Source organism: Gobius niger (assembly GCF_951799975.1).
Source record: "Gobius niger genome assembly, chromosome: 14".
NCBI classification, from domain to species: domain Eukaryota; kingdom Metazoa; phylum Chordata; class Actinopteri; order Gobiiformes; family Gobiidae; genus Gobius; species Gobius niger.
This window is the reverse complement of record NC_136865.1, coordinates 6,333,751-6,358,861: the sequence shown is the minus strand read 5'-3', so window position 1 is coordinate 6,358,861 and position 25,111 is coordinate 6,333,751. Positions and strand designations below refer to the sequence as shown.

At 42.1% G+C, this 25,111-nt stretch overlaps 1 protein-coding gene across 2 annotated transcripts; it reads right to left on the bottom strand.

Annotated features, from left to right (window-relative positions):
- Positions 1–11,850: 11,850 nt before the first annotated feature.
- On the bottom strand, positions 11,851–23,425 carry LOC306974267 (ankyrin repeat and MYND domain-containing protein 2-like). 2 transcript variants are annotated; one of them, XM_079571444.1, is made up of 10 exons: positions 23,294–23,425; positions 22,503–22,567; positions 20,435–20,573; positions 20,266–20,364; positions 19,801–19,961; positions 16,655–16,869; positions 15,780–15,915; positions 14,429–14,557; positions 13,227–13,347; positions 11,851–13,096 (listed from the first exon to the last, which is right to left on the bottom strand). In XM_079571444.1, the coding sequence occupies exons 1-10, from the start codon at positions 23,358–23,360 to the stop codon at positions 12,939–12,941; spliced, it is 1,290 nt and encodes a 429-aa protein (XP_079427570.1). In that variant the 5' UTR covers positions 23,361–23,425; the 3' UTR covers positions 11,851–12,938. The 2 variants fall into 2 exon arrangements, with proteins under 2 accessions (XP_079427570.1, XP_079427571.1); XM_079571445.1 differs by having other exon boundaries at positions 15,807–15,915.
- Positions 23,426–25,111: the final 1,686 nt, after the last annotated feature.

The following is a 25,111-nucleotide window of genomic DNA, read 5'->3' as shown; positions in this document are numbered from 1 at the left end:
TGGGCAAGACACTTCACCCTCCTTGCCTCCGGTGTCTGCGTACATTGGTGTATGAATGAGAGAGTGAATGGGTGACTGGTTCCTCACTGTAAAGCGCTTTGGGTCTGATAAAGGTAGAAAAGAGTCCATTTACCATTTAAAACACTTCAAAGACAACAGCAGCTTGATTTATTTTGGAGAATGATCTTTTTAAATAAGTTTATGCCGACTTGTGTGAATTAACAAGGGAGGGAGTTCAGCTTCCTGATAGCCTGGTGGATAAAACTGTTCTTCAGTCGACTGGACCTGGCCCGTGGATTTCACAGTCTCCTCCCTGAAGGCATCACCTTGAAGAGACTATGTGATGGGTGCGTACGGTCTCTGGTGAGTCTGACGGCTTTGAGGGTCAGACGGGTGGAGTTTGACACTAAAATAGGTGTTCGTCCCTAAGCAATGTCTGCAGGAAAAAGGAAACTGAAAAAGACTCTGTGACTCTGAAGTGAAGTGTGACACAGCCCGAGTATTTGAGCTTGTAGGCTAGTTTTTGTTAGCATCACTGTGACAGTGACCCTGAAAGTTGAAACATGCTTTTAAATTCATCCCTGCAAAGAATTGGGGGGTGAAAGTTGGGACCACAACTAACATTTTAAACTTTCATGAAAAAACACAGGTATAAATGGGGAGAATAGAAGACAAATGAATAAAAGTTGTATTGTTGACATGATCCTGATTTTGCATGTTGCAGGTGATGGTCCGGGTGACTGTCGGAGGTAACCGCGGGTCCGTGAGACGGCACATTAAGGATACAGAGTTTCCTATCCACGAGGCGATGTTATTGTGAGGCGCTTGGCCCCTGCAGACAGAGGCACATGAAAGCCTCCTGTTTGTTCCTCAGCCTGGATTAGGTGGCAACACAGAATGCTTAAGAAACACATGATAGCCTTTTCACTTGTAGATGATCTCATCCTTTTGGAGAAGGCAGTAGAACAGGCAGCATCTTCGGTTACAGTAAACGCACTGCTGCTTGTAACGCTTTGTTTCTGTCATACAATATGTTTACAATCTTTTGATAGAACATTTTTAAAAACGTATTTGCAAAAATCTTATATATAGATTATAGATATAGAATGTAGATTCTTGAATCTCACACTTGATGATTTTTTTTCCAATGCAAGATGACGTTACAGTTTTATCTTTCTTAAACTGAGAACCATGAAGCTCTACAACAAACCCTTGCACACATTCCCTTCCTTCACATACATCTATATCCATGTTTTCCAACTTCTAGACTGCAAAGCCTTTAAAACCGGGGTGTCGAACTTGCTTGAGTCGTGGGCCGAAAATCAGACTGACCAATTACCACATGGCTATAATATGCTGTATATATCCTGATCTCTTATTATGTCAGTGCCCTCTTCTGGACACAAGTGGAATTCTTCTTCTTTTTTTATTTAAGCTGCCCCTAGTGACTGGGGTGAGCATTCTACAAAGGACCACATTAAATTATCTCGCCGGCCGCATGTGGCCCGCAGGCCTTGTGTCTGACACATGTGCTTTAAGGCCATCCCAGGGAAGGGCCCGGTCAGTACTTGGATGGGAGACAGTGACTGTAATTAAGCAAGGCAAGTTTATTTGTAGAGCACAATTCATACACAAGGTAATTCAAAGTGCTTCACAGTTGAAAAGAGAATTACAAGAAAACAGATGAAATCAATAAAAACATCCACATAAAATTAATCAATTACAGTAAAAGGCAAGAGTGCAGATAAAATACTTTCAGTCATATGCACGGGTAAATAGGACTGTTTTCAGCCTGGATTTGAACATTGTCATCCTCATGAAGACTGTTCCAGATTTTAGCTGCATGAAACTGAAACGCAGCCTCACCGTGTTTATTATTGACTCTGGGAACCACCAGGAGACCCCTCCCTGAGGTTCTCAGGGCCTGAGATGGTTCATACGGCTGCAACATGTCAGAGATGTACTTCGGTGCTAAACCATGAAAAGACTTGTACACAAACAGAGCTGTTTTAAATTCTATTCTCTGAGTGACAGGAAGCCAGTGCAGAGACCGGAGCACTGCACTAATATGGTCGCATTTCCTGGTTCTGGATGTACTGTAGCTGTCTGACAGTGAGCAGCCGTTACAGTATCTAACCTGCTGGAGACAAATACATGGATAAGTCTCTCTAAGTCTTGTTTTGACACGATTCCTCTGATCTTAGCCATGTTTTTCAGATGGTAAAAAGCTGCTGATGTTATTGCTTTGATGTGGCTGTTTAAGTTCAGGTCTGAGTCCATGATCAATTCTAGATTTCTAACCTGATTTCTTGGTTTTAGAGAGAGAGACTCAAGGTGACTGATAAATGAGTGAGTGTGTGAGTGATGGTGGTGGTCGGAGAGACCAATGGGCAGCTGTGGCTACAATCATAGCTTCACATCAAGTGTGAAGTGAATGACTAAAAATTATAAAGCGACTTTGAAGGTCTGGGACTGACCTAATGCAGTATTATTAGCATACATTTTGTGACTAGTAAAAAATGTCATTTTCAACATTGAGAAAAAATAGCCTGTAAATGTTCATGACTGTTAACCATTAACAGAAACCAGAGAGAGGTGTGTTCTGCAGGATAGAGGCCAAACTATTCTTTAGACCAGAGGTGTGTAAATAAAGGCTCTTCAATCCAGCCTGATATGTATTGTCTAAAAAGGGTAAAAACATCACTCGCATAAAGGAAGATAGTGCATTCTGCTAGTATTTTGTTGCTTTTCTTGTTTTTATGTGTGTAGGCAGTTGCAGTTTATATGAGAACTGCTGTATATGATGTCAGATTTGATACATTCCGAGTGTGCCCCCCCCCCCCTAAACTCATATGATGGGCTGAATCAGACAGAAACCAAGCTTGCTATGTGGATTTCCCAGCATGCCTCCCTCTGCCTGTCGGATACCCCCGCTCCGACCGGCTCCCTGGCCCTGGTGAATGAGCTCATAGTGATGTATGTGTGTGTCCATTATCCAAATCGCAGCAGACAAAGCTCTCCCTGCACCTTTATGTGCCGACACTTTTGCCCCCAACACCCTGGAGTCCTGTTACACGCCTTTCCCAGGGCCCGCGCACAATGCCACTCACCTGCTCCCCGCTTTGATACAGGTGGAAATATATCCACCCGCAACACTGGCCACCTCACGCCATTATTGTCGCCTTTCCAAATCATCTCCAATTACCCCCCCCCCCCCAAAAAAAACTGTCACATCTCCTCATCCGACAGGGAAGAAAAAGACGACCGGCGGCGGAGTTCGGGAGAAGACGGTTACTCGATACGACGGGGGGCACTTGCTGATTTTTGCATTTTCAAAAACTGGACATTGGAGATCAGGTTTTTCCTCGAGTCCGGTGATGGAGGTTGAGTTATGATTCCATTGACAGGCATGGGGGCAAGAAGCTAGACTGAGATTACAGAGTGACCCCATGAAATCGCTCGGGAAGACGGTGGAGTATTTGTGGCTGATCGGAGCGATTAGCGATTGTAGTTTACCGCTAGAAGGTCCCGGGCTGTGTGCTAATGTCAACTTTAGTTCTATAGCACATTTACAACTTAAAGGAACTAGACGGAATTTACAAATGTTAAGATTATTGTATTTTCCACCGCCTACATGCTTCAGCAGTGTCCGAGTGCACATGTGTCTAAGTCAAGGCCCTGTGAGGAGCATGAATTCCTGAGTATGTCAAAAAAAAGTAAGTCGCTAGTCTCATTCCTGTGCGGAGTTATGGATTTTTAACGGAATAACCAGTTCGCTCACTCCAGCCACTAGGGGGCAGCTTACATTTTTTTTAAAAAGGAAAGAATTTCACACGTGTCCAGCAGAGGGCTCTGACATAATAAGAGATCAGGATATAAACAGCATATTATAGCCATGTGGTAAATGGTCAGTCTGCCCCAGGGCGGCTGTGGCTACAATAGTAACTCACTGCTATTGAGTGTGGAGTGAATGAACAATGACTTTATGGAGCACTTTGAGAAACATGTCACACAGGAAGCACAATAAGTATAAGCGGTTCTGTACGAGGCCACAGTCCTTTACAATATAAAGCGGCCCGCGACCCGCCATGGGGGCTGAATTTCGGCCCACGACCCAAACGACTTTGACTCCCCGGTCCTAATGTGTAGAATGAGCCCAGACAGTTAAAACCCTGCTCTGTCACTTAAAAAGTTGGTATTTCGGGCCAAGCTTAACACAGAGACTGCAGTTGCATGAAAGACCTGAGGTGGCAGTGGTGAGTAAAAAAAAAATGACACTTCCATCCAGTTCCTTTCAGCAGCCCAAAGAGCTTCACAAGTAACTAGAAATGGCTGCGCCATTGCGATTGACTGCGGAATTGCGGGAAGCGAATGCAGAAACTGTTCAAATTGCATAAATAGCTTAATTTGCATAATCTAATTTTCATAAACTGGTAAAATGCATGAAATGTCATGTTGCATAAACTGTATAAACTGCATAACGTGGTAAAATGCATGAATGGGTCAATTTGCATAAATTATGTAAATTGCATAAACTCTTTAAAATTCATAAATCCTAAATGGCATAAACTCTTAAATTGCATAAACGGTTTAAAATGCATAAAGTGGTTAATTTGCATAAATTGTTAATATTGCATAAACTTTTAGATTCCATAAACTGGTCAAACTGTTGAAATGGCCTCAGTGCTTGATTGGCAGAAGCTGCACAAATGGCTGAAAGTCCTGGAGTCTCCTGATTGGCTGGATTCCCCCCATACACACCAATGCAAAAATTTCAAACTCTCGTATAAAAAAACTGGAAAACTGCAGAAGGCCAATTTTTTCTCAAAACCCACAAGTTGCAGAAGCTGAACATGCACAAAGTGCAGAAATTGCATAAAATGCAGAAAAAAGTGCAGAAAAGCATGGATTTGCGGCAGCCCCATTATAAGTCAATGGGAAAAATCTCCGACATTTTGGCCGATTGCGGAAAAACCGTAAATTGCAGAAGTCCCAAAAGTAATAGCACCCTTCTCCTCAACATGCGGAACGTTTTGATGCATAACTTGCATAAATTGCACAAAGCATGAAGGTGCTGAAAGCTCTAGAAAATCGGGAAAAAGATGGAAGAGGAATAATAATAAAGAACATGAAAACCAATGATTGACTGAAGCGAATGCAGAAATTGCATTCAAATTGCATAATCAAATTTGCATAAACTGGTAAAATGCATAAAATGTTCTCCCCGTGTCTGTGTAGGTTTCCTCCAGGTGCTCCGGTTTCCCGTATACCACTAAAACAATAGGCCAGACTGAATGAGAGCGTGAGTGAGTGGTTGACAGTGGGAGGGGCCGATGGTACAGACTGGTAGCCTCACTTCCGTCAGTCTACCCCAGGGCTGCTGTGGCTACAACAGTGGTTTACCACCACCGAGTATGGAGTGACAGAATAATGACGACAGTGTGGCGCTTTGAGAAACTTGGAATTACAGACTTGAAAACTTGAAGCTTGCCTGGCTCTGCCATACTCTTCCCTGTCCATTCCACGCAGGGAATGAGTCTGGTCATGGAGCAATCGGAGCAGTTTGAACGGGCGGGTCTAACGCGCACACACTGTCAGTGAAATAAACTAATTAGCGGACGTGACGACAGCTGTAGTCCAATTAAAAAAATATTAGGGATGCATCGATACCACTTTTTCTAAAACCGATACGAGTACGAGTACTTGGATTTAAGTACTCGCCGATACCGAATACCGATACGAGTACAAGGCATTTTCTTCAACATTCTTACTTTTTTTTTTTTACAGCAGATTGGTTTGTAATTAGTAAATTTACTCATCTACATTTCCTTAAGTAAAGTAGGCAACACATTTAAGAGCAGTTATATTAGAATGGTGCTGATGCCATTTATTTATTTTTTATTTTCATTCAATATAATTTTTAATGTTTAATTTTTATTGCACTGTCCATCATAGACAGAAAAGCCCATGTCCAAAATCTCCCCAATGCCTGAGCTTTATTCATTTATGTATTTTTATTTAACAATAGTATTGAGATGGTTACTCTCTTTTCGTCTTTACTTCAGCTCCGTGTAGATTTTCTCGTGTGTTTTGTAGCAACTTAGCGAGTAGCTACAGCGTTTTCATTGTTCTGCTGCAGCTCATTTTCGCTCAATATAAACATGCTGTATCTCTTTTATTTGGATTTTCTGAGGACTTTTTAGTCGCTGGGTTAGTTTTTCAGATGAATAAACCCCTGGGCTTAAAACGGCATCAGAATGGCCAAAACTGCGCTAGCCGCGAGTTAGCAACGTTAGCCTGTATGTTGTGAACACTGCAGACGCTGCAGCACTAACAACATTTAGCTCTAGTTAAATCCAGCACAGACTCTGATTTAGAGAGCGCAGTCTGTAATAAAGTCAGCTCTATGTGGATTATTGTATTTACACTAAAGAATTCTCCAGTTTGTTGCTATTTTCTCTCCTCAGCTGAGAGGTGCGCCTCGTAGGTGCGCTGGCCGCACGTCAAATGGTATCGGTTTCTGGTATCGGGACCTCATGAATGAGTACGAGTATGAGTACAAGCCTGTGGTATCGGCCCGATACCCGATACTGGTATCGGTATCGGTGCATCCCTAAAAAATATGAAGTGAATATAAACTCACGCGGAGAACGCGAGGCAAAATCCTCAACTACTTCATCCATGATTAGTTTTGGCTAATATTAATGTTAATTGAACTAACAACATATCGGTGCAGCGAGTGACATAACCTTGTCATTTCTCTGTGACGGTCGTGATTGGTTCAGCTAGGCCTTAGCCGCCAATCAGCAACTTGTTTGCCGTGTGTGGCCAGACCCACCAGACCCACCTTATCAAGCTAATTTGAAGCAATTGGCTTTTTGCACAGTATGGCTATGCTAGTTCCTCTGACCTGAACTTGTGAGCGCCAGTACTTCCTGTCTGTATTCTTTTCCTGGAATAATAATCCTATTTTCTAAAGATTGCGTTGTGGGCAGAGAGTTCCCAGTAGATGATCATTTACTGTGTGTTCAAATCTTCATGTAGGAGTTCAGATCGGAGACGCCTGTGATCATAAAGGATTGATAGTTTGTCTTGAAGCTAAAGGCTAACATGCTATAAAAAAAAAAGTTAATAAAAGCACTATTTCCAATTGTATAATGCATGAAATGAATGTTAGCCTTCAGCTTCAAGACAAACTCACTGATCCTTATGAACATAGACGTCTCCTCTACGGAAATATTAACACTGTACAGCAACTCGTTAACCTGCAGGAAGTGATCATCTACCAGGAAGTCACTGTCCACCACAGAGTCTTTAGGAAACACGAAGATTCAAACGGGTCTAAGCTAATTTTAATGGAATTTAATACGGACAGGAAGTACTAGCGCCCACAACTTCAGCTCAGAGGAACTAGCGTAGCCACACTGTGCAACAAGCCAATACAAGTGTGAGCCGTTATTATTATTTTAGAGTGTACCATGTTGTCCTCTCATCAAAAACATGTAGCTTCTGGTGCAACTTTGAGTAATCTTTGGATCTTTTTGAGTTTTAAGATCTCCACTTCACTACAGCCACACGAGTCACACCAACCTTTTTTTTGTTTCTCTTTTCTTTTTTCCCCTCTTTATTGAAAGAGCTGCACAGTGAAGGGGAGAAAGAGGAGGAGGTGGGAGGGGCTTATTTTTGAAGGTGGATATTAGCTTGGGTAACAATCCTGTATATGAGTGGCGAGACCTGGAGAGGGCTTTGCACAGCGGTCACACTCTCCCATCACACTTTGCCAATAACACAACCGCTCTGACAGAACACGCAAGTTTAAAAGTAAAGTTCACAATTTGGCCACAGCTAAATATGGCACCGAGAACAACGCAGTCACTCACCGGCGATGTCTTCATCAGAGATAAGGCTCACTGTTTCGGTGCTCCATGAGAGGGGAGTCCACTGAGTCCACTTACCAACCGTGTCCTCTGCAGGTAAGGTCTCAGTGCCCACACTTTGGTCGGTGTTTGTGGTGGATGTGAGCCCAGGTGTTGCTCTGCTTCAGTGGGATGGAAGTGGCCTCTCCCTGGCACACAGAAAGTCCAGCTTTAAAAAGTTATTGAGAAAGGGATGGCAAACATATCCACAATAAACATTTGCCTTTCCAAGAAAATAATGAAAACCTAAAAGACAGCATTGCACACACTCATATTACGCATGGCAAACAAATATTTTATTCTGAATTTACTCTTTTTTAGAGCATGTACTCCTTTACTGCACCGCATGGGTAGATGGGCCTCACATGCTCTGTTTAACCTCTTAACTCCCGCCTGAACCGAGAGGATCTTTTTCCTCACGTCATCAGATTTTATTCCATCATTTTTTTGTTGGGTATTCAACTCATTTTTGTAACATTTTTTCGTCATTTTTTTAATCACATTTTTGTCATTTTTTGTCATTTTTTTGTCCAATTTTTGTTATTTTTTTGTCAAATTTTTATCACAGTTTATCATTTTTTTGTAGCATTTTGTCACATTTTTGTCAATTTTTTTTTGGGTCATTTTTGGTCACATTTTTGTCATTTTTTCGTCAGTATTTTATCGATTTTTTGTCATTTTTTTGTTACATTTTTTTCATTTTTTGTCATATTTTTGTAATTTTTTTGTTTTTTTTTGTAATTTTTTTGTCAACTTTTTTATCACATTTTTGTCATTTTTTTGTTAATTTTTTTTTCATTTTTTGTCATATTTTTGTCATATTTTTGTATTTTTTTGGTCACATTTTGTTGCATTTTTGTCATTTTTTCGTCAGTTTTTTATCTATTTTTTGTCATTTTTTTGTTACATTTTTTTTATTTTTTGTCACATTTTTTTCATTTTTTTGTTATTTTTTGTCATTTTTTGTCACATTTTTAACACATTTTTTTGTTACATTTTTTTCATTTTTTGTCATATTTTTGTAATTTTTTTGTAATTTTTTTGTAATTTTTTGGCATTTTTTTTGGTCACATTTTGTCGCATTTTTGGCATTTTTTCGTCCATTTTTTGTCAATTTCTTGTGACATTTTTTGCCACTTTTTCATCACTTTTTGTCACTTTTTTGTCAATGTTTTCTCACTTTTTTGTCACATTTCCGTCATTGTTTTCGTCTCAGTTTTTTTGCTATTTTCACAGCTTTTTTCCCAGAAGCTTTTCGACTGGGGTAAAGCCAAACTGGAGAAAATGTGCTCGGTTCAGGGGGGGGTTAAAAGAGAAAACATCAAATTATCAGAAGCTGAAAATATTTGTTCGGCATCTGCTGATCCTGTTTTTTAAATATAATTGAGAGTTTTGTCTGGACATCTGCACCTCAAGTGAGAGTTTTTATGTATTTTATTCATTTTATCTCATGTATTGTATCACACGGCTGTCGCTTCAAAACAACAATACAGTATTAGTAACGATTCAACGAAAATCGATTTAAAATTGGTTGAAACTGCTTAAAATGTGAGTGGATGTAAAAAATAAAAGAATCGATGTTAAAATGATGAGTTCATTTTCATTCCTGTCATTGTTTTTGTAATATAAATCCATCAGTTACAGTTTGTTACAAGGACGAAAATGCAGATGCTAAAATGAAAGAAACATATATTGGTTATAAAAAATGTTTAAAATCGATAATAAGTGCATCCCTAAACAGTGTGGCCATATTTGGGAGCTGGGATAGTCGTGGCCAGTGTGGGTCGACTGTCCTGGGACGCAAGTCAATATCCCTCAGTGCAAAGAATACGTTATGACACAGATTGCCTTATCTTCTCAATACGAATGATATTAAAGCCACATTGTGTAATAAAAGTCTGATTTATCGTAAGAAGAGGCTTGTAGCAGGGTAAATGTGACTAATCACTGGTTGCCTGCGGACATTGGGGAGTGTGTGTGTGTGAGTGTGAGTGGGGGGGGTGCTGTATTGACAGGGGTCCCGGCACTCTCCCATGGGAGCCCGGCTAAGGAACTCACGGAACAATGGGCCTCTGCAGAAACCTAATGCATCGCCAAAGGACGTGAGCCTGTGTGAGAAAGTTGTACCGTCAGCAGCAGATTTAGAAGTGAGTGGTTAAGAAAACTGTTTTTTTCTCTGCTGTGAATTTGATTAAAACATACATTATGGGCCAAGGTGAGTCTAAAAGTATAGTCCAGATCAGAATAATAAAAGTCCGAAAACTAATGCACAACATCCACTGTCTTCTTTTGGACCTGGTTTACAACAGCACAATTCTTCTTAAAAACAAATGCATATTTAAACTTTTTCAGCTGCTTTCATAATCAATATGAGATAGGCAACGTGTACATTTGTTACTGTCAGTATAACGTGGAGACTTTAGAAGAATTTCATCAGATAAGACTTAAAGGCACACTGCGTAACATGGCTGTATGTAAACATGCCACACCGGATTGTAGCCTTGGACTAAATTAATCTGTCCCCAACTCACACTCATCCTGGCCTATTGTACATGTTTTTTTGTGGTAGGGGACACCAGAGTGCCCAGAGGAAACCTACACAGACATAAGGAGAACATGCAAACTCCACACAGAAAGGCACAGTGGGAATCAAACCAGGGACCCTCTAACTGTGAAGCATGCGTGCTAACCACTGCTCCAACGTGCCACCAAGAATGGATTTGGATGACGACCTAACCTATTTAAATCTCATATGTGGCTGCCTTTAGTCAACATCACCATGGAGACGTCCCACTCCCAGTAAAGTTACACTCACTTTGCACTTTTGTAAAGAGTTCAACAATAACAATAAATGTCGGCAAAATGTATTTTATTGATTTAATTGGGTTAAAAGTTGCGCTGCTTTATGGAACTTTTAATGTAAAACAATAGCTCCAGGATCAATTGATGTTCGAGTTTCTGGTGGGTTTGGCCTCTCACCAGAAAACCTACAAAACAATTGATCCGGAGTGTTGTAGAGGCCATGATGGCCATCATGATCAAAGGTCAAGCTGGGTGCCATGCTAACCATCCATTCAGCACTACAGGGGAATGATGCACAAATATCAGCTTTTGTTTTGGGGGTTTTCGCATAAAAAGCTCTATGATGCTCCTTTAAGTACATGTTGTCTCATGTATCTGCAGTTATAAAGCCACTTAAAAAATAAATAAATTTAAAAAAGTGTAGCTTACCTCTTCCACTTACCGTGGATGACTCTTGATCGGCAGTGCAGTGGCTGCACGTGGGTTTAGGCGGTAACAAGAGCAATGCTGCCCTCTTGTGTTGGAACTCAAACTGCATCTCCACTCACATTAAATCATTTGAAATGGTTTAGATGTACATGAAGCAAATGGAAAGCTTACGTTGCTGCGAGTTAGCATTACATTTAAGCTAGGTTTTGTAGTAGCATTTAGACTTTGTTATAAAAAATAAACGTGCTTTCGGTGGTAACAGTAAGTGTTTCATTTGCTCAGGGTCATTGTGAAAGACTTTGAATTATTTGCATGGACAAAGATACAAAATGGAAATTTAGCAAAAAGAATTACTTTAGCCTAAGCTAATGCTATGCTAACCAGAGGTGGGAAGAGTAAAAAGCACTGCATGAAAAAACTACTGACTAAAGTACAGTTACTTCAAAGAGTTGCTTAAGTACATGCAGTTGATGCTGCAATGAATCCAGAACACTTTATTTGCAGTTTAATTTATATTTTTAAATGATGAAACTAACAACAGGATGTAAGCGTCAATATACTTTTATTATGATGGATCAACTTGTGGTATTGTTCAGAAAAATTATACAATCAGCTAACTCCACATTATATCACATCTGGTCGACAGTGTGACGTCATACTTAGGGCCCTAGGACATAACGTCAATAAACCCATTGACAGACCCTCACTGTGTTTCCCCGTATGGCTATGTGTCTTTACTCTGACTGCCAAAACTTGACCAGATTAATGGTGTTACTACCATCTGGTAAACGAATGCCAGTGTAGGCTGTGGCAAGACAAGTCCCAGATGTGGCAGCCTCCAGTAATAGTCGCTCGCTGCAAAAGACCGATTTGATGTTTGACAGATTTGACAGTCTGTCACGGGTAAAAACTGGCACATTGTCTATGTCATAAAAGCCAAATGTCAAAGTCTAATAAACAAATCTTACAATACAAAGTCATTATTTCTCATCATTTGTCTTGTCTTGTGACATAACAGAAAATACTTCCCACTTCCAACCCATACGTCAGTTTAACCCACTAGTCTAAAAAGGAGACATATCGTGCAGAATTTACTTCACTGAACCTTTTGCTTCATTCCCACAGGTTTGAGAGATCCAATTCCCTTTGGCTATTTCTCCTTCTGTTGCAAAGGCACTGCGGTCTTTAGCCTATAAACCATCTCCGGAATCGTTCTGCTCTCAAAACTGTGTCGCCTTGCCTTGAGCCAAAATATTGTCTACAGTTTAAAGTGATAGACTATAAGATTGCAAAGTGAGGAGAGAGCGAGAGTGAATCCACTCCTGGACCTGAAAGCCACGTCTAGTCCTTGAAATGAGGAAAGCGAGAACAAACTTTCCAAAGTAAACAATAAAGCTCCCTCCCCCTCCCCTCCTGATTGGAGCTGACAGGCCGTTTAACAGGAAAGCTCATCTCATTGGTCAAAGTGACAGCCCGGGGATTCTGATTAGATGATGAAATCAGCAAAGGGAGGGACTTTAGAAATAATATTGTTATATAAGGTTGAGGTTAAGGTAAAATTTCAGACTCAGGCGGTCAATTATACGCAATCTATCACATTTGTAAAACATTTGAAATGACAGACTATCACTTTAAATCAAAACATCAATGCTGCGGTGCCCAAAAGAAAGTTCAGAAGCCTCAGTAATGCGTGATATGTCTACTTTAAGACATTCATATGTAATCAGTAACAGTGGTGATCTCCAATGCCTGCGTAAAACATGTTATTGTGGTAGGGGCCCGGTCCAGGGTTCATTCCCGGGGGGGTCGCGGGGGCCCCTCAGACGAGGTGGAGGGCCGGCTCAGCAGCTCCAGGGGGCAGCCCCCGGCAGCCGCCACCTTCTCCTCCGCCCTCAGGCACAGCTCCTGCAGGAAGTTGGCCGTTTCGAACACCAGGTCACTCTCGTCGTCTGAAACACGAACCCACAGCATCAACACATCAGTATGCTTGAGTTTAGTTTGTTTTCATCTTTCATTCGTTTTTGTTTGGGCTAAAACGCATTGCTTTATTAACGTTGTTTTGACGCAGGCTTCCTTTACCTTTCAGCTCCTTTAGAATGGGAGTCTCCTGTGGCTTGGGCTCCTGGTCCTGCAGAGATCCACACATCTTCTTATGTGTGAACCAGTGAAGCTTCTGACACGCCAGACTGCAGTAGACCACCTTCAGACCGCGCCCAAGGACATGAGGGTAAACATTAAAGTGGGCACTTGAGGCCGAAAAACAATCATGTTTTACGTTTTAGAACTTGAAATCATAGAAATAAACAGGAGAAGCAGCGTTCGATCCTCACATATGCGGACAGTTAGCAAGTCGGCGAGTCTGTGAACTTGCACAATGTATTTTGCCTATAGCCGCTAGCATTTAGCCATCAAACCTAGAAAATTATGAATAATAAAGATGTTTTTAGCTGTTGTCAACCCATCGACCACATTTAGGTGAGATCAAAGCCTTGTTAGAAATCATTATTGAATGTACAGGTCTTTTCCAATTTTACTTTAGATACACATTAGCATATGAAAGAGTCTGGGCAAAACGCTAAATCATATTCAGTTAAGTTTCTGCTTTTGGTGGGGCAGGATACACGTCCTAATGGCCGCTAAACATCATCTTTTAATATGTTAATGATGGAGAAACCACAGAAATTATATAAATGTCATGAAATGGACATACCTTGCCATACTTTAATATAGGGACTGGCTCCATCATAGGGATAAAATTGAGGATAGAACCCTCAATTCAAACTGGTCCGGGAAGCAGTTTGCGCGCATTTGAGGGCACAGGCTAACAGCGTTTCTGTCATTTCTATGCTTCAGATAATGTCTATGAAAAGAAAACTGACTGTCATCCGGATTTTGAATTGGCTAAGCACCCTCTAGTGGCAGCAGTGGGAACGACACGCTCTAAAACTGTTCAAAACAAGCTTTCACATACTGTGAAATTATTGTTGTAAATCAATGGCAGTGTGATTTGCCTCAAAATGCTGATTTAGGGTCAATATACAGTGGGAGGAAAAGTGAGTACACACCCTGTGGAATGTCTTAAATTTCTCTCTAAATTGGTCACTAAATGTGGTCTGATCTTTATTAAAATCACAACAATGATTAATTTGGTTTGCGAAAGAGCTCTTGGATGCTCCACAGCAGTACTGGAAAAATATTCAGTGGGCTGATGGACCCAAAGTTGAATAGTTTGGGAGGAAGACACAACGTCATGTGTGGAGGACAAATGAAACAGCACTTACTGATTTACACAGGGAGCACTTCTTGTCCGCTCCCTTCTCCCCGCATGTCATACAGTAGTCTCCCTCCACAAACGCCATCTGGCCGGTCAGCGCCTGGGACAGCACTGCGAAGGCCGTCGGATCGTTTCCCTGGAGACAAAAAGAAATAAATGACCACGGGGGGGTGCAACTGATGCTTGTTTCAGCGTCTTTCTAAACGACGGACAATGGACCCGAATTATCCTGGGAGCTCTGTTGTCATGGAAAACAGGTCCTTGTTGACGGGTCAGACAAAGAGCGGTTCAGAAGCGCCTTATGAGAGACCAACAGGCCCGATTAGAATTGTGAGGCCGTCCTTCTGTGGACCCACCACCTGCAGGAGGAGCCATAGGGGCTGGTGCAATGTGATTTGGGCAGCTCCAACGGCTGCCCCCACGACCCGGCAACAGACAAGTGGAAGAATGGATGGATGGATGGATGGATGGATGGATGGATGGATGGATCCATCAATGGATGGATGGATGGATGGATGGATGGATGGATGGATGGAAGGATCCATCGATGGATGGATGGATGTACGCAAATTTTTACATTTTCAAAATGTGACAAAATGAGCTAAAGAGGGGGTGTGCTCTTACAGGTGTTTGGAAACCATGTCAAACATATCTTTAGCACTAGCTTACACTTTGCTGGTTAGAAAATGTAATATTGGTATAAAACAAAATATCCAATATTGTCACTTCCTGTTTTTCAAGATATCTCACCAATATCTCACTGTAAGGTCCTCCATCTCCTCTTGCTCCCCTTCGCTGTGAAACAGCTTTAATAAAGAGATTAAGAAAGGAAAGGGAGAAGCTATGGCAAGTGTTTTTGCTCTGCAATTAAAGGATTAAGCTCAGAGAGAGATTAAGAGGGGAGGAAAACATTTCCTGGATCCGTAGGACTTCAGGGGGGCTTTTGGGAGAGTGGCTCCACGTATGTTTTTGATAAAGTACAACATCTTAACACACTAAAAAGCTCTAAAAGGTAGATGCTGCATAGTTCTGTAGTCGTAGCCTCATTCACAAGACCCACTAGATGTCTTAAAAAGAAAAGGTTAATTGCAGAAGAAGAAAGAATACGAAGAATAAGAAAATAGCAGTCAGTTGAAAGGACTTTGGGCCATTTGACAAGTTTGTAGATTTAACCTGATCAAATTGCTGATAAGGTTCAACATTGGTGGATTTTCTGTTTGGAAATCTCTTCCAAAAACAGTGAATCTACCACAGAGCCCCCGTGTTTGGGAATCATGTCATCAAATTGTTCAATAGACCAATTAAAGCCATTTGAACTCATGTGAACACTCTGCTGCTCTGATGTTGTCTGGACTTACGATCTCTACCGGTGCTATGCTCCTCACCAGCTGCTGAAGCAGGTTGGTCTCGCAGTAGGGGAACTTCTTGATGCAGTCTCGGATAAACCTCTCCTGGTACTGAGGGAAGCCGTCGGTGTCGCGGCCCCTCAGGAGGCTGAGGACCAGGCAAGGCACAAATTTAGTGCTGTTCTTTAGACAATGGTGTTCTGTGTGTGGGCATATGTGTGTGGTAACCGTTTATTTTAAGCAGAAATAGCCAAACCATGGTAAAAAAAAAAAGATATTAAAAAATGACAAGCCACCGAGTTTAGTCGATAGCATGCTGACAAATCAATGGCACCATAATGACTCCAGGTTGACCGCAGAACTGCTCAGAACAGTTCCAGAGATGGCTCGTTTTATAAACTGTAGGAAACTTTGTGGTTCTGTCTGTGACGCTACAAAATCCAGGAAATACTAATCAGACTTTCTGGTTGATGAAATAATGGCCAAGGTCAACAGGATCACTCTAACCTGGTTGAAGTGAAATACAACTTCAGCCAAATCATTATTGTAACATTAGGTGACACAATATCAGTATAACAATAAGCGTTAATATATGGCAATATCACTAAGATTTATTTGTTTATTTTTTATGTTATTGTTTATTGTTATTTGCTTCATTAGTTTCTGACTTCGTCCTTGTTTTCATCATAATTAGAAATGTTAAAGTGTTATTTTGACGCAATTTGATGAAAAATGTAATCGCTAAATGATTTTTGTTTCAATTTCTGGGACCGCACTGTTTTGAAATGGTTTTGTAAAATAAAAACAGTATTGCAAGAAAGCCATAACTCCAGATTTTGCGTCACACTGCTCATACTGGTCAAATATTTGTGTTTCATCGTGTTCACCTCCTGAGCAGCGTCTCGAGCTGGTCGTCCTTGTTCTGCCGGAAGGCGCGGCACTTGTTGAGCACACACTTGAGGTAGTGCATCTTCATGGCCAGCACCTCGTTCATGTCCTGCTGCTGCATGCACTGCTCGCACAGGAGCTCCATGACCTGGCAGCACCTCTGCAGAGCCAAGGGGTCTGCCAGCGTGGGCTCGTCCCGCACCAGCAGCACGATCTGGTACGGGTACGGCGACAGAACAAGGAGGTACAAAGTTCACTCTTTATTGTTACGCATAAGATCAATGAGACGATTTCAAGACAGTCATCCAGGTGGTTAGTTTAATCTTCTAGCATTAAGGTGAGAAACTGTAGTTAAGAAAGGAGGTCTTTTTTAGAGACTAATAAAGAAACTCCTGATAATGGGCTCTCAAATTTTGTAATGTATATTGAAATGACCATATTTGGATAACACAGAGTTGTCTGGGAAGTTGAGAGCTTCTGATGTATGTCAATATTGGTATTTTAGGTTTTATAATTTGAATCATGTCTCTGTAAGAATTAAATAGCAGACATATTGAAGACTTTGACTGGGGCTCCTCCTACTGGCAACTGTAGGAATAACCTACTACAATACAAACTTTCGGTTTCGATATGCAGCGTGGTTTACAGTCAGGCCTGACAAACACCCTTTGAGTCGATTTTGTAAGATACAACAAACTGAACAACCACATACACACAACAAAACTAATCCATGGATGTTTTTGAATAGTAAACAATATTACAACATCAGGAACCTTACAGTATTTTTATTTTTCTTACGCCCTCTTGCTAATTCCTGCTTACGACACTGTTGGCATTTTGAATACCCGTCGGAGCTTTGATAAGTAAACATGTGAGCGCATATTAATATCCCGTTCTAGTAAACTACATACACAGTAATGCCCGGCCCTGAAAGTCAATCTGCGTGTCCCACTCATTCAGATATTTTTAGACCTGGAGTGTTTCAGAGGGGGCCGTCCGTCGCACCACTGGGCCTCTGAGGAATTCAGAAAGCACAGGGGGACCCGTGGAGCATTGGACTTCATGTTAGGACTGACCAGGTGTCACCACGTTGTGATCGTAAGCACTCTAGAGGTTGATCTCAAAGGGTTCTTTCATATTTTGGTATCAATCATCCATCCATCCATCCATCCATCCATTTTCTTCCACTTTATCCGGGGCCGGGTCACGGAGGCAGCAGTCTCAGCAGTTGTGGTGGGACCCCGAGGCGACACCAGGCCAGCTCGGAGACATAGTCCTGGGTCATGTACAAGGCCTCCTCCCAATAGGTACCAATCATACAATCATATTTGCAGGTCGGCTCACATTATTGTTATAGAATGTCCTAAATGATGCTTTTATGGAGCCGTTTTTTCTGTAAATCTGTACGAATTATGCTCTGTTAGCCTAAACTTTTCATCCTGATGTTCCACTCGGCTATCATTGTGATTTTGATTTTCGCCGCAAATATGGGAGCTGGGTCCAAAAAAATGGTTAGTGTGCTTCAGTTAGCCCGCGCTGAACACTATGGGGAATGCCACCCTCACTTAGTCCATCACTTTTCTACAGTCTGTACAATTCAATTCAATTCAACTTTATTTGTGTAGCACATTTGAAACACCTGCAGTCGACCAAAGTGCTTCACAGTGACAACATGTTGCAAGTAATCAATAACATGCCAAGAAACACTCAGCTAGCTCGTATTGAAGGCCAGGGAGAAGAGGTGTGTTTTCAGTCTGGACTTGAACTGTTCCACAGACTGAGAGGACCTGACAGACGAAGGAAAGCTGTTCCATAGTCAAGGAGCTGCCACAGAGAAGGCTCTATCACCTCTCGTTTTTTTCCTACGTTTAGGAACCTCCAACAGGAGCTGGTCAGCTGACCTCAAGGCTCTTGGGGAATAAAGTCACAACAGATCACTCGAAGAGAGCGGGCCCAAGGAGTGGAGACATTTAAAAACAATCAACAAAACCTTAAATTGAACATGAAAGCTGACAGGGAGCCAGTGTCAGGAGCACAAAATAGGAGTGATGTGCTCACGCCTCTTGGTGTTAGTCAGTCAGTCTATGGCAGGGGTGGACAATTCATTTTCATAAGGGGCCACATGTGGAGCCTGAATTGAGTCAGAGCCGCAATAACTTGAACTTATTCTGCTCAATTTCATCCAGTTGTACATTACACTAAATTGTGTATTTTGAATAGCTGATACCTACTGTTATTTAGTAAAACTATTATTTTCTGTAAACATTTAGCCATATGAAGCCAAGGACGTGCATGTGTGTGCATTGTTATTTAGGTTATTCAACTTTTTATCCTCGTTAACTTCAACCATCGCACTGAAAGCTCCTCTGCGCTTCCTTTCGAACGGAGTGAATGGGAAATGAAGCGATGCACTATAGCAGGGGTCTCCAAGTACATTTCCCTGGGTGTCAAAATATATGGGGAGTGTATCGCCATAAACAAAAGCTCCAAAGTAAAAATATGTTTTGATTGGGAAAATACTATTGAGGAAACTTTTTTTTCAATAAATGAATAATAATGAGCCCGACAGGACTGTAGCCTCATAAAAACGGTTTACACTTGTATTGCACTTTACCAGCCTGTGTCACAAGTTTCTGCTACACTGTAGTGTATTATTTATTATTTATTATTTGTTATTTATTCACTTCGCACTCGGTGGTAGTGGTAAGCTGCTGTTGTAGCCACAGCCGCCCTGGGACAAACTGTAGTGTCCATTTACCACGCAGCTAAAATGTGTTGTTTCTATCCTGATCTCTCATTATGCCAGTGCCCTCTGCTGGACGTGTGTGGAATTATTTCCTTTTGTTTTTATTTAAGCTGCCCCCTTGTGGCTGGAGTGAGCATTCTGGTAATTTCTTAAATAAATAAAATAAATCATTGTTCCGCACAGAAATGGGCTAGGGAGGTACTTTTTGTTTTTGACATACTCAGGATTTGATGGTCACTCCCATAGTGGTGTAGACTGATTTAATCTGAAAACAATGACACGCAAACCTAAATCAGACCCCGCGCTGTTCTTGTTGAAAAGTGGGTGGGGCTTGTCAGGTTACATTGAAGAACTACGGATAATCTTTAAATATCTGTCATCTGAACACTTAGTTGTCACCTTGACCGGGTTGAGGTTGGTGGTCATTATGATTTTGTGCAGTGGACCGGCCAGTCGAGCGGGCAGCATGGGCTCAGGGTCGACCCCCTGTGGCCGGGTGTAGAAGTCCAGGCGCGCCCGCGAGAAGTAGTTGTTGATGACAGTCACGCAGTCGTGCTGGCCTGGAACACACAGTCGATAACACTGTAATGGAACGTGTCGAGATGTGGCATGCTTCCTTTGCATTTCATATCATTGTGGTGCTTTTGTAAATTGTATTTTGTATTTTAAGAATGTGTCAATGGGCCTGCATTTCCATTTTCACCGACAGATGGGTGTTTTGTAACGAAGGTCATTTTAAGGCTGAATAGACTGAAAGAGTGTGAGGAAGGTGTATATACATAGACCTACAAATGACACCGATCATCAACAATATAACTTTTGACGCCATTGTGAGAAGATGGTTTGACTTTTGTTCACGCTCACCAACAAAGGCTGCCATCTGTGCCGCAGTCCGCCCCACTGAGTTGACCAGATCAATCTCTGCCCCTGCGTCCAGCATCATGGAGGTGATGTCCGTCTTCCCTAAGATACATTACGCGTGAATGAGTGAGACAGTGGTGATGGTGAAAGGCTCCTGTGGATCAGTGACTACCTGACAGGCCTGCGAACATGAGGGCCGTGTAGCCGTACTCGTGCTGGTTACAGTTGACGTCGGCCCCGTGCTGCAGGAGCAGGCGACACATGTCGGCCTTCCCCTTGTAGGCCGCGTGCATCAGCGGGGTCATGCCGTTCTGTGGAGGCCAGCGGAGCAAAAGTCCATGAAAATAATCATAATAATGCATCGGTTTAATATAGCGCTTTTCTGGACACCCAAAGACACTTTACATTGCATTATTCATTCACTCCATACTTGGTGGTGGTAAGCTACTATTGTAGCCACAGCTGCCTTGGGGTAGACTGACGGAAGCGAGGCAACCAGCCCCTACGACCACCACCACTCACTCACTCACTCACTCACTACATTCGCTCGGCTTCCTGGCTGGACCAAACGGTCTCCCATCCAAGTACCGACCAGGCCCTTCCCTGCTCAGCCTCCATGGGCAGAGCAAAGGCGGTATGGCCAAATAAATGAAATGAGCCAAAAACAGTAGATATCAATAAAATGTATGATATATATCTACTGTTTTGTATTTATTGAATAAATACATCTGATCTAACACACTGTAGTGTCCAAATGGAATCAGGAATTCCAGAAATCTTTATGGTTTTAACGATACAACGATACTATATTTATAGTTCATACTTGAATTTCAGTGTTCTCTCAAATGCTAAAGCTCCTGGATGTGAAATGAAATATTTTTCCAAAATTGTGCATCCCTAGTTTAATACCATAGTCTAAGATTTCATCAACACAATGTTTTTGCTAGGGCTCTGCACCAGTGAAAGGTTAGCAGAATGAAGAAACTGTTGCTAAATGGTTTAGCTTAGAAGAATTCACTTTATAGAATGTATGCACATTATCATTCAGTTTTAGACCATAACTGTATGTATATCTTTGGTGCCAAACTAAGGAAAAAGTAGATTTTTTCCTGACTAAAACTGAAGTAGTCAGTGCAACCTTGAGTAGAGGTCTCCCGATGAAAAAAGTCCAAGCTCATAATTTGATGATTAGGTTACGTCCTTTTCACCTAATATAACTTCAGGATTCTGTGTCTTTAATAAAGCTTGAATGAATGAATTTCAATAAATAAAATGAGTGCTACATTCACGCGTCTGTCACCATCTTAGCGTCCCCGTTGCTGTTGCATCACGCCCACATGCGGCGTATGTAACCTGTCTTGTTGATGGCACCTGACAGTGACAGGAGGAGGGCTGTGGGCTACATTTAGTGCTTCTGCTATTATCCAACACCTTCAAGGACTAGGTGGACCACTCGAGAGTCTCCTCCATATGTCCCGCAGCAGGGCACACGCTGCACCCGCCCCAGCCCCGCTCACATTACCAAAGAGGAGCAGAAACAATGATGTCGGCGATGTAGTGCAATCGCAGTGTCATTAAGGCCGACATCTGCAGGAGATTTGCAACTTTACAACTTAAAAAGGGGTTCGTTTTTTGTTTTGTTTTCTTACGGCCCTGATTTCGTATGTTATAAGTCTGGCTTTGACACAATATGATGGAAAAAACAAAATGCCCATAATGTTTATCACATTTCACCATTTTTCTCACATCCCTTTGAATAAGACAGTGGATTACATTTATATTTGTACATTTTATGCTTGTGATTGTAAATGTGTTGCCAGATAGTGTGTACTTATATGTACCTATTCAGTGGGGCTGGGACAAAATATCGTTTTGCAATATATATATATACATCGCTTTACTTATGTGACCTGCCTCGTTATAATCTGGCACATTTACAATTTTTGCACAACTTGTATATGTGCGTGTTGTCCCAATCAAATGAATAAATGAAACCAGATTTGGAGCTGATGAAAACAAAAGAGCCAGACTTCTAAAATGCTTCCAGCCATTTTGCGCTTTTCAAAATGCTCTAATGAATTGCAGTTTGTGGTGCATCGTCCCAGCCCTAGTATTCCGTATAATGACAGTCAACGCTCAAACACTAATGCCCCAGGACAACACATCTCTCCCCATATTGTTCTGCCCTAATAACAACTAGCACTAGATCAGCTTCACGACAGTTTGGATGGCGTTCGTACCTCATCCAGGCAGTTGATGCGGATTTCATTGTTGGCGAGCAGCTGGGCCGCCTCCTGCACGTCACCTGCACAAGGACACAAGGTCTCTTTCCCGACAACTCGCAAAACAGTTGCCCCGCACCCGCTGATGTCACGAGGTGGTGCCCCCGTCCGCGAGCCAAGGCGCCTTCACTGGGATATCATTTCTGCGCTTAAATTGCCACCACTGATGCTTTATCAATGTGACAAATCCGCCAGAGCTTTCCCCGACATGCTACACAGGAAGTCGTCGTAATGCTTCGCCCAAAACCTGTAACTCTCAGTCGTCCAGGAAAGAGCTACTGTCGCGGAGATTTTAAAATGTGGTCAGCTGGACTGGGTTGACTGAGGAAAAACCTGAAAACTTTGAATCCAAAATCCAGCGTTGCTCAACTTAACGATTATTTTCACCAATTACTCTCCCACTTTTACTTAAGATATTCATTCAATATGTGCAACAATTGTAAGAAAAGTATCTAATTGTATTGTTTTTGCAGTAGATTTTTAATGCACATTTCTTTCTTGGTGCACATTTTGAACTTTTTTAGAATCATTTGGGTGAGACTGCTTTTCAGAACCTTTCTTTAAACAATTGGGTTAGTCGACGGTGGCTTTTCAGTAAGATTCCAGACTTTTAATTGCTCACGTTTTATATGGTAGCAGTCTCATACTATTGGCAAAAGTTCTACACCACACATGAATGCATTCAAAATAGGCGTTTTAAAAAAAAAAGTTAAAATGTGTCTGCATCCTCCTGCATGAGCGAGCCTTACCCGTGGCGATGACCTGCAGGATCTTCCTCTCGGCCGCGGACAGGTCTCCCTTCTGTGGGGCAGTCATGTCTCACTCCGCTCTGACTCCAAGCCCTCTGTCCACACTGAGGTCTCTCCTCTGGTATGCCCTCCTCTGCCGGGATCGCCGTGGTTACAGGTGGCTTGGGCTCACCTCCGCCAATCAGGGCCCAGGTAACGTTTTGACGTGTGGTTGTGCGGTAGCTTTTGAGATGAATATGGTTTGTTAGATTGTCTCTCAGATAGATTGAATTCCTCAGACTGTGGGCCTCTGTGCGGAGTTTGCAACACAATCAATACAGAAACTACCGCAGATTAATACTCCTGATATAAGTACTCCTGACCATGCTGCCAGCTCGAGATCTGGAGGAGGGTCCACCAGCTCAGTGCTTATATTGCCAAAATCAAAGGAATAGTATCTTAATTTGACTGAGAGAGACAAATCCACAGCAGTTTTGGGGGATGCAGTACATCCTGAACGCTGGTGCCGGAGTCCTCACTAGACCTGTGCGGGCTAGCTGAAACTCGTTTGTGCTAGCAATTTGGAGCCAGCTCCATTATTTAGTATAGAGCGATTATAAAAATAAAAATTGTGAAAGCATAAAATGAAGATTGCTTTTGACCCTTACGACTACAGATGGAAATTAGCTTGAAATACTACAGTCTGGTACAGTCATCTTTGCTCACAAGCTTAAAGTCACTGTACATTGTCCTGATAACTAAATAAATGAAAATGAAATGAAAGACGATGTTGCACATGTTAAGACAAACAAAACTTGGTCAGAATGACAAGCCGTTGTTCAATGACTTAAAGAGGGGAAAAAGGGTTTTAATGGAAAGTCCAGAGCCAGCCGTCATTTCCTTAAAGTTTCAGGAAAAAGTCTGCCACAATGAGCCCATTGTTAATTTTACAGTCTGTTTATTTGATTCATTTATATGTTGGAAAATCCCGCTGAGATGCTGCATCTTGTTTACAAGGGGGTCCAGTCTAAGCAGGACCCAGGAAATACGACCATATCAGTCCAGTGCTTTGGCTTCTTGTCGCTCAGAAAATAGACTTTTCAAACAGCTCTGCTTGTTACAAGTCTCTTCAGCACCAAAGTACAAGTACTCTGACATAGAGTCATGTAACCCAGCTTTGAGAACCAGAGGCGTAACTTGCCTTTAGGAAAGGCAGCTGCCTGGGGCCCCCAACAGGCAAGGGCCCCGTGAACTGGCCCATTTTGTTATAAACTTGCATCAAACGCTTGATATACAGTCGTCCTAAGATTTTTGAGCTGCAATTACACCATGTCTCCACTAATGTACCATGGCGCTGTTTATCCCCATCCTGCTGCTGCTTTAGTGAGTCATGGTTTCCTATAATGTTAACTTATAATGAGCAGTGGATAGACTTTTTACTCATGTCTCCACCAGATTACATTTCTAAAGTGTTTATTGTGACGCTCATTATGACCTAAAGAACCTCAGCTTTCTGTTCTGAGGGAAACTTGTGCAGAGAACTGCATTATGGGAGTTGTCAGGTGACCAACTCCTGCCCACTCGACGTCCTCTCTCCCAGTGCCCAGTACACAGGGCGGCCACCAGAGGGCCCTCTGCAGACATTCTTGCTTGGGTCCCCTTGGTACCCTTGCTACACCACTGCTGAGAACCTCCGGGAACCTTTCAAGAAAGTACCCTCTCATTGAATCACATACTGTCACCCAGACTGAGCAAATGGTAAAAATAGGCACCGTAATGTCCATAGCTCATGTCCATTCTAATTATAGGTCAGTTTGTCTATTTCTAAAGGAAACATGC

Bases quoted from the DNA above. Each gene is read 5' to 3' on its own strand.
- LOC306974267 (XM_079571444.1), bottom strand. From the start codon at position 23,360: ATGACTGCCCCACAGAAGGGAGACCTGTCCGCGGCCGAGAGGAAGATC. The intron at 22,568-23,293 runs GTAAGGCTCGCT...GTCCTTGTGCAG, and splicing joins CCTGCAGGTCATCGCCACGG to GTGACGTGCAGGAGGCGGCC. The intron at 19,962-20,265 runs GTGAGCGTGAAC...TGTGTGTTCCAG, and splicing joins ACAGATGGCAGCCTTTGTTG to GCCAGCACGACTGCGTGACT.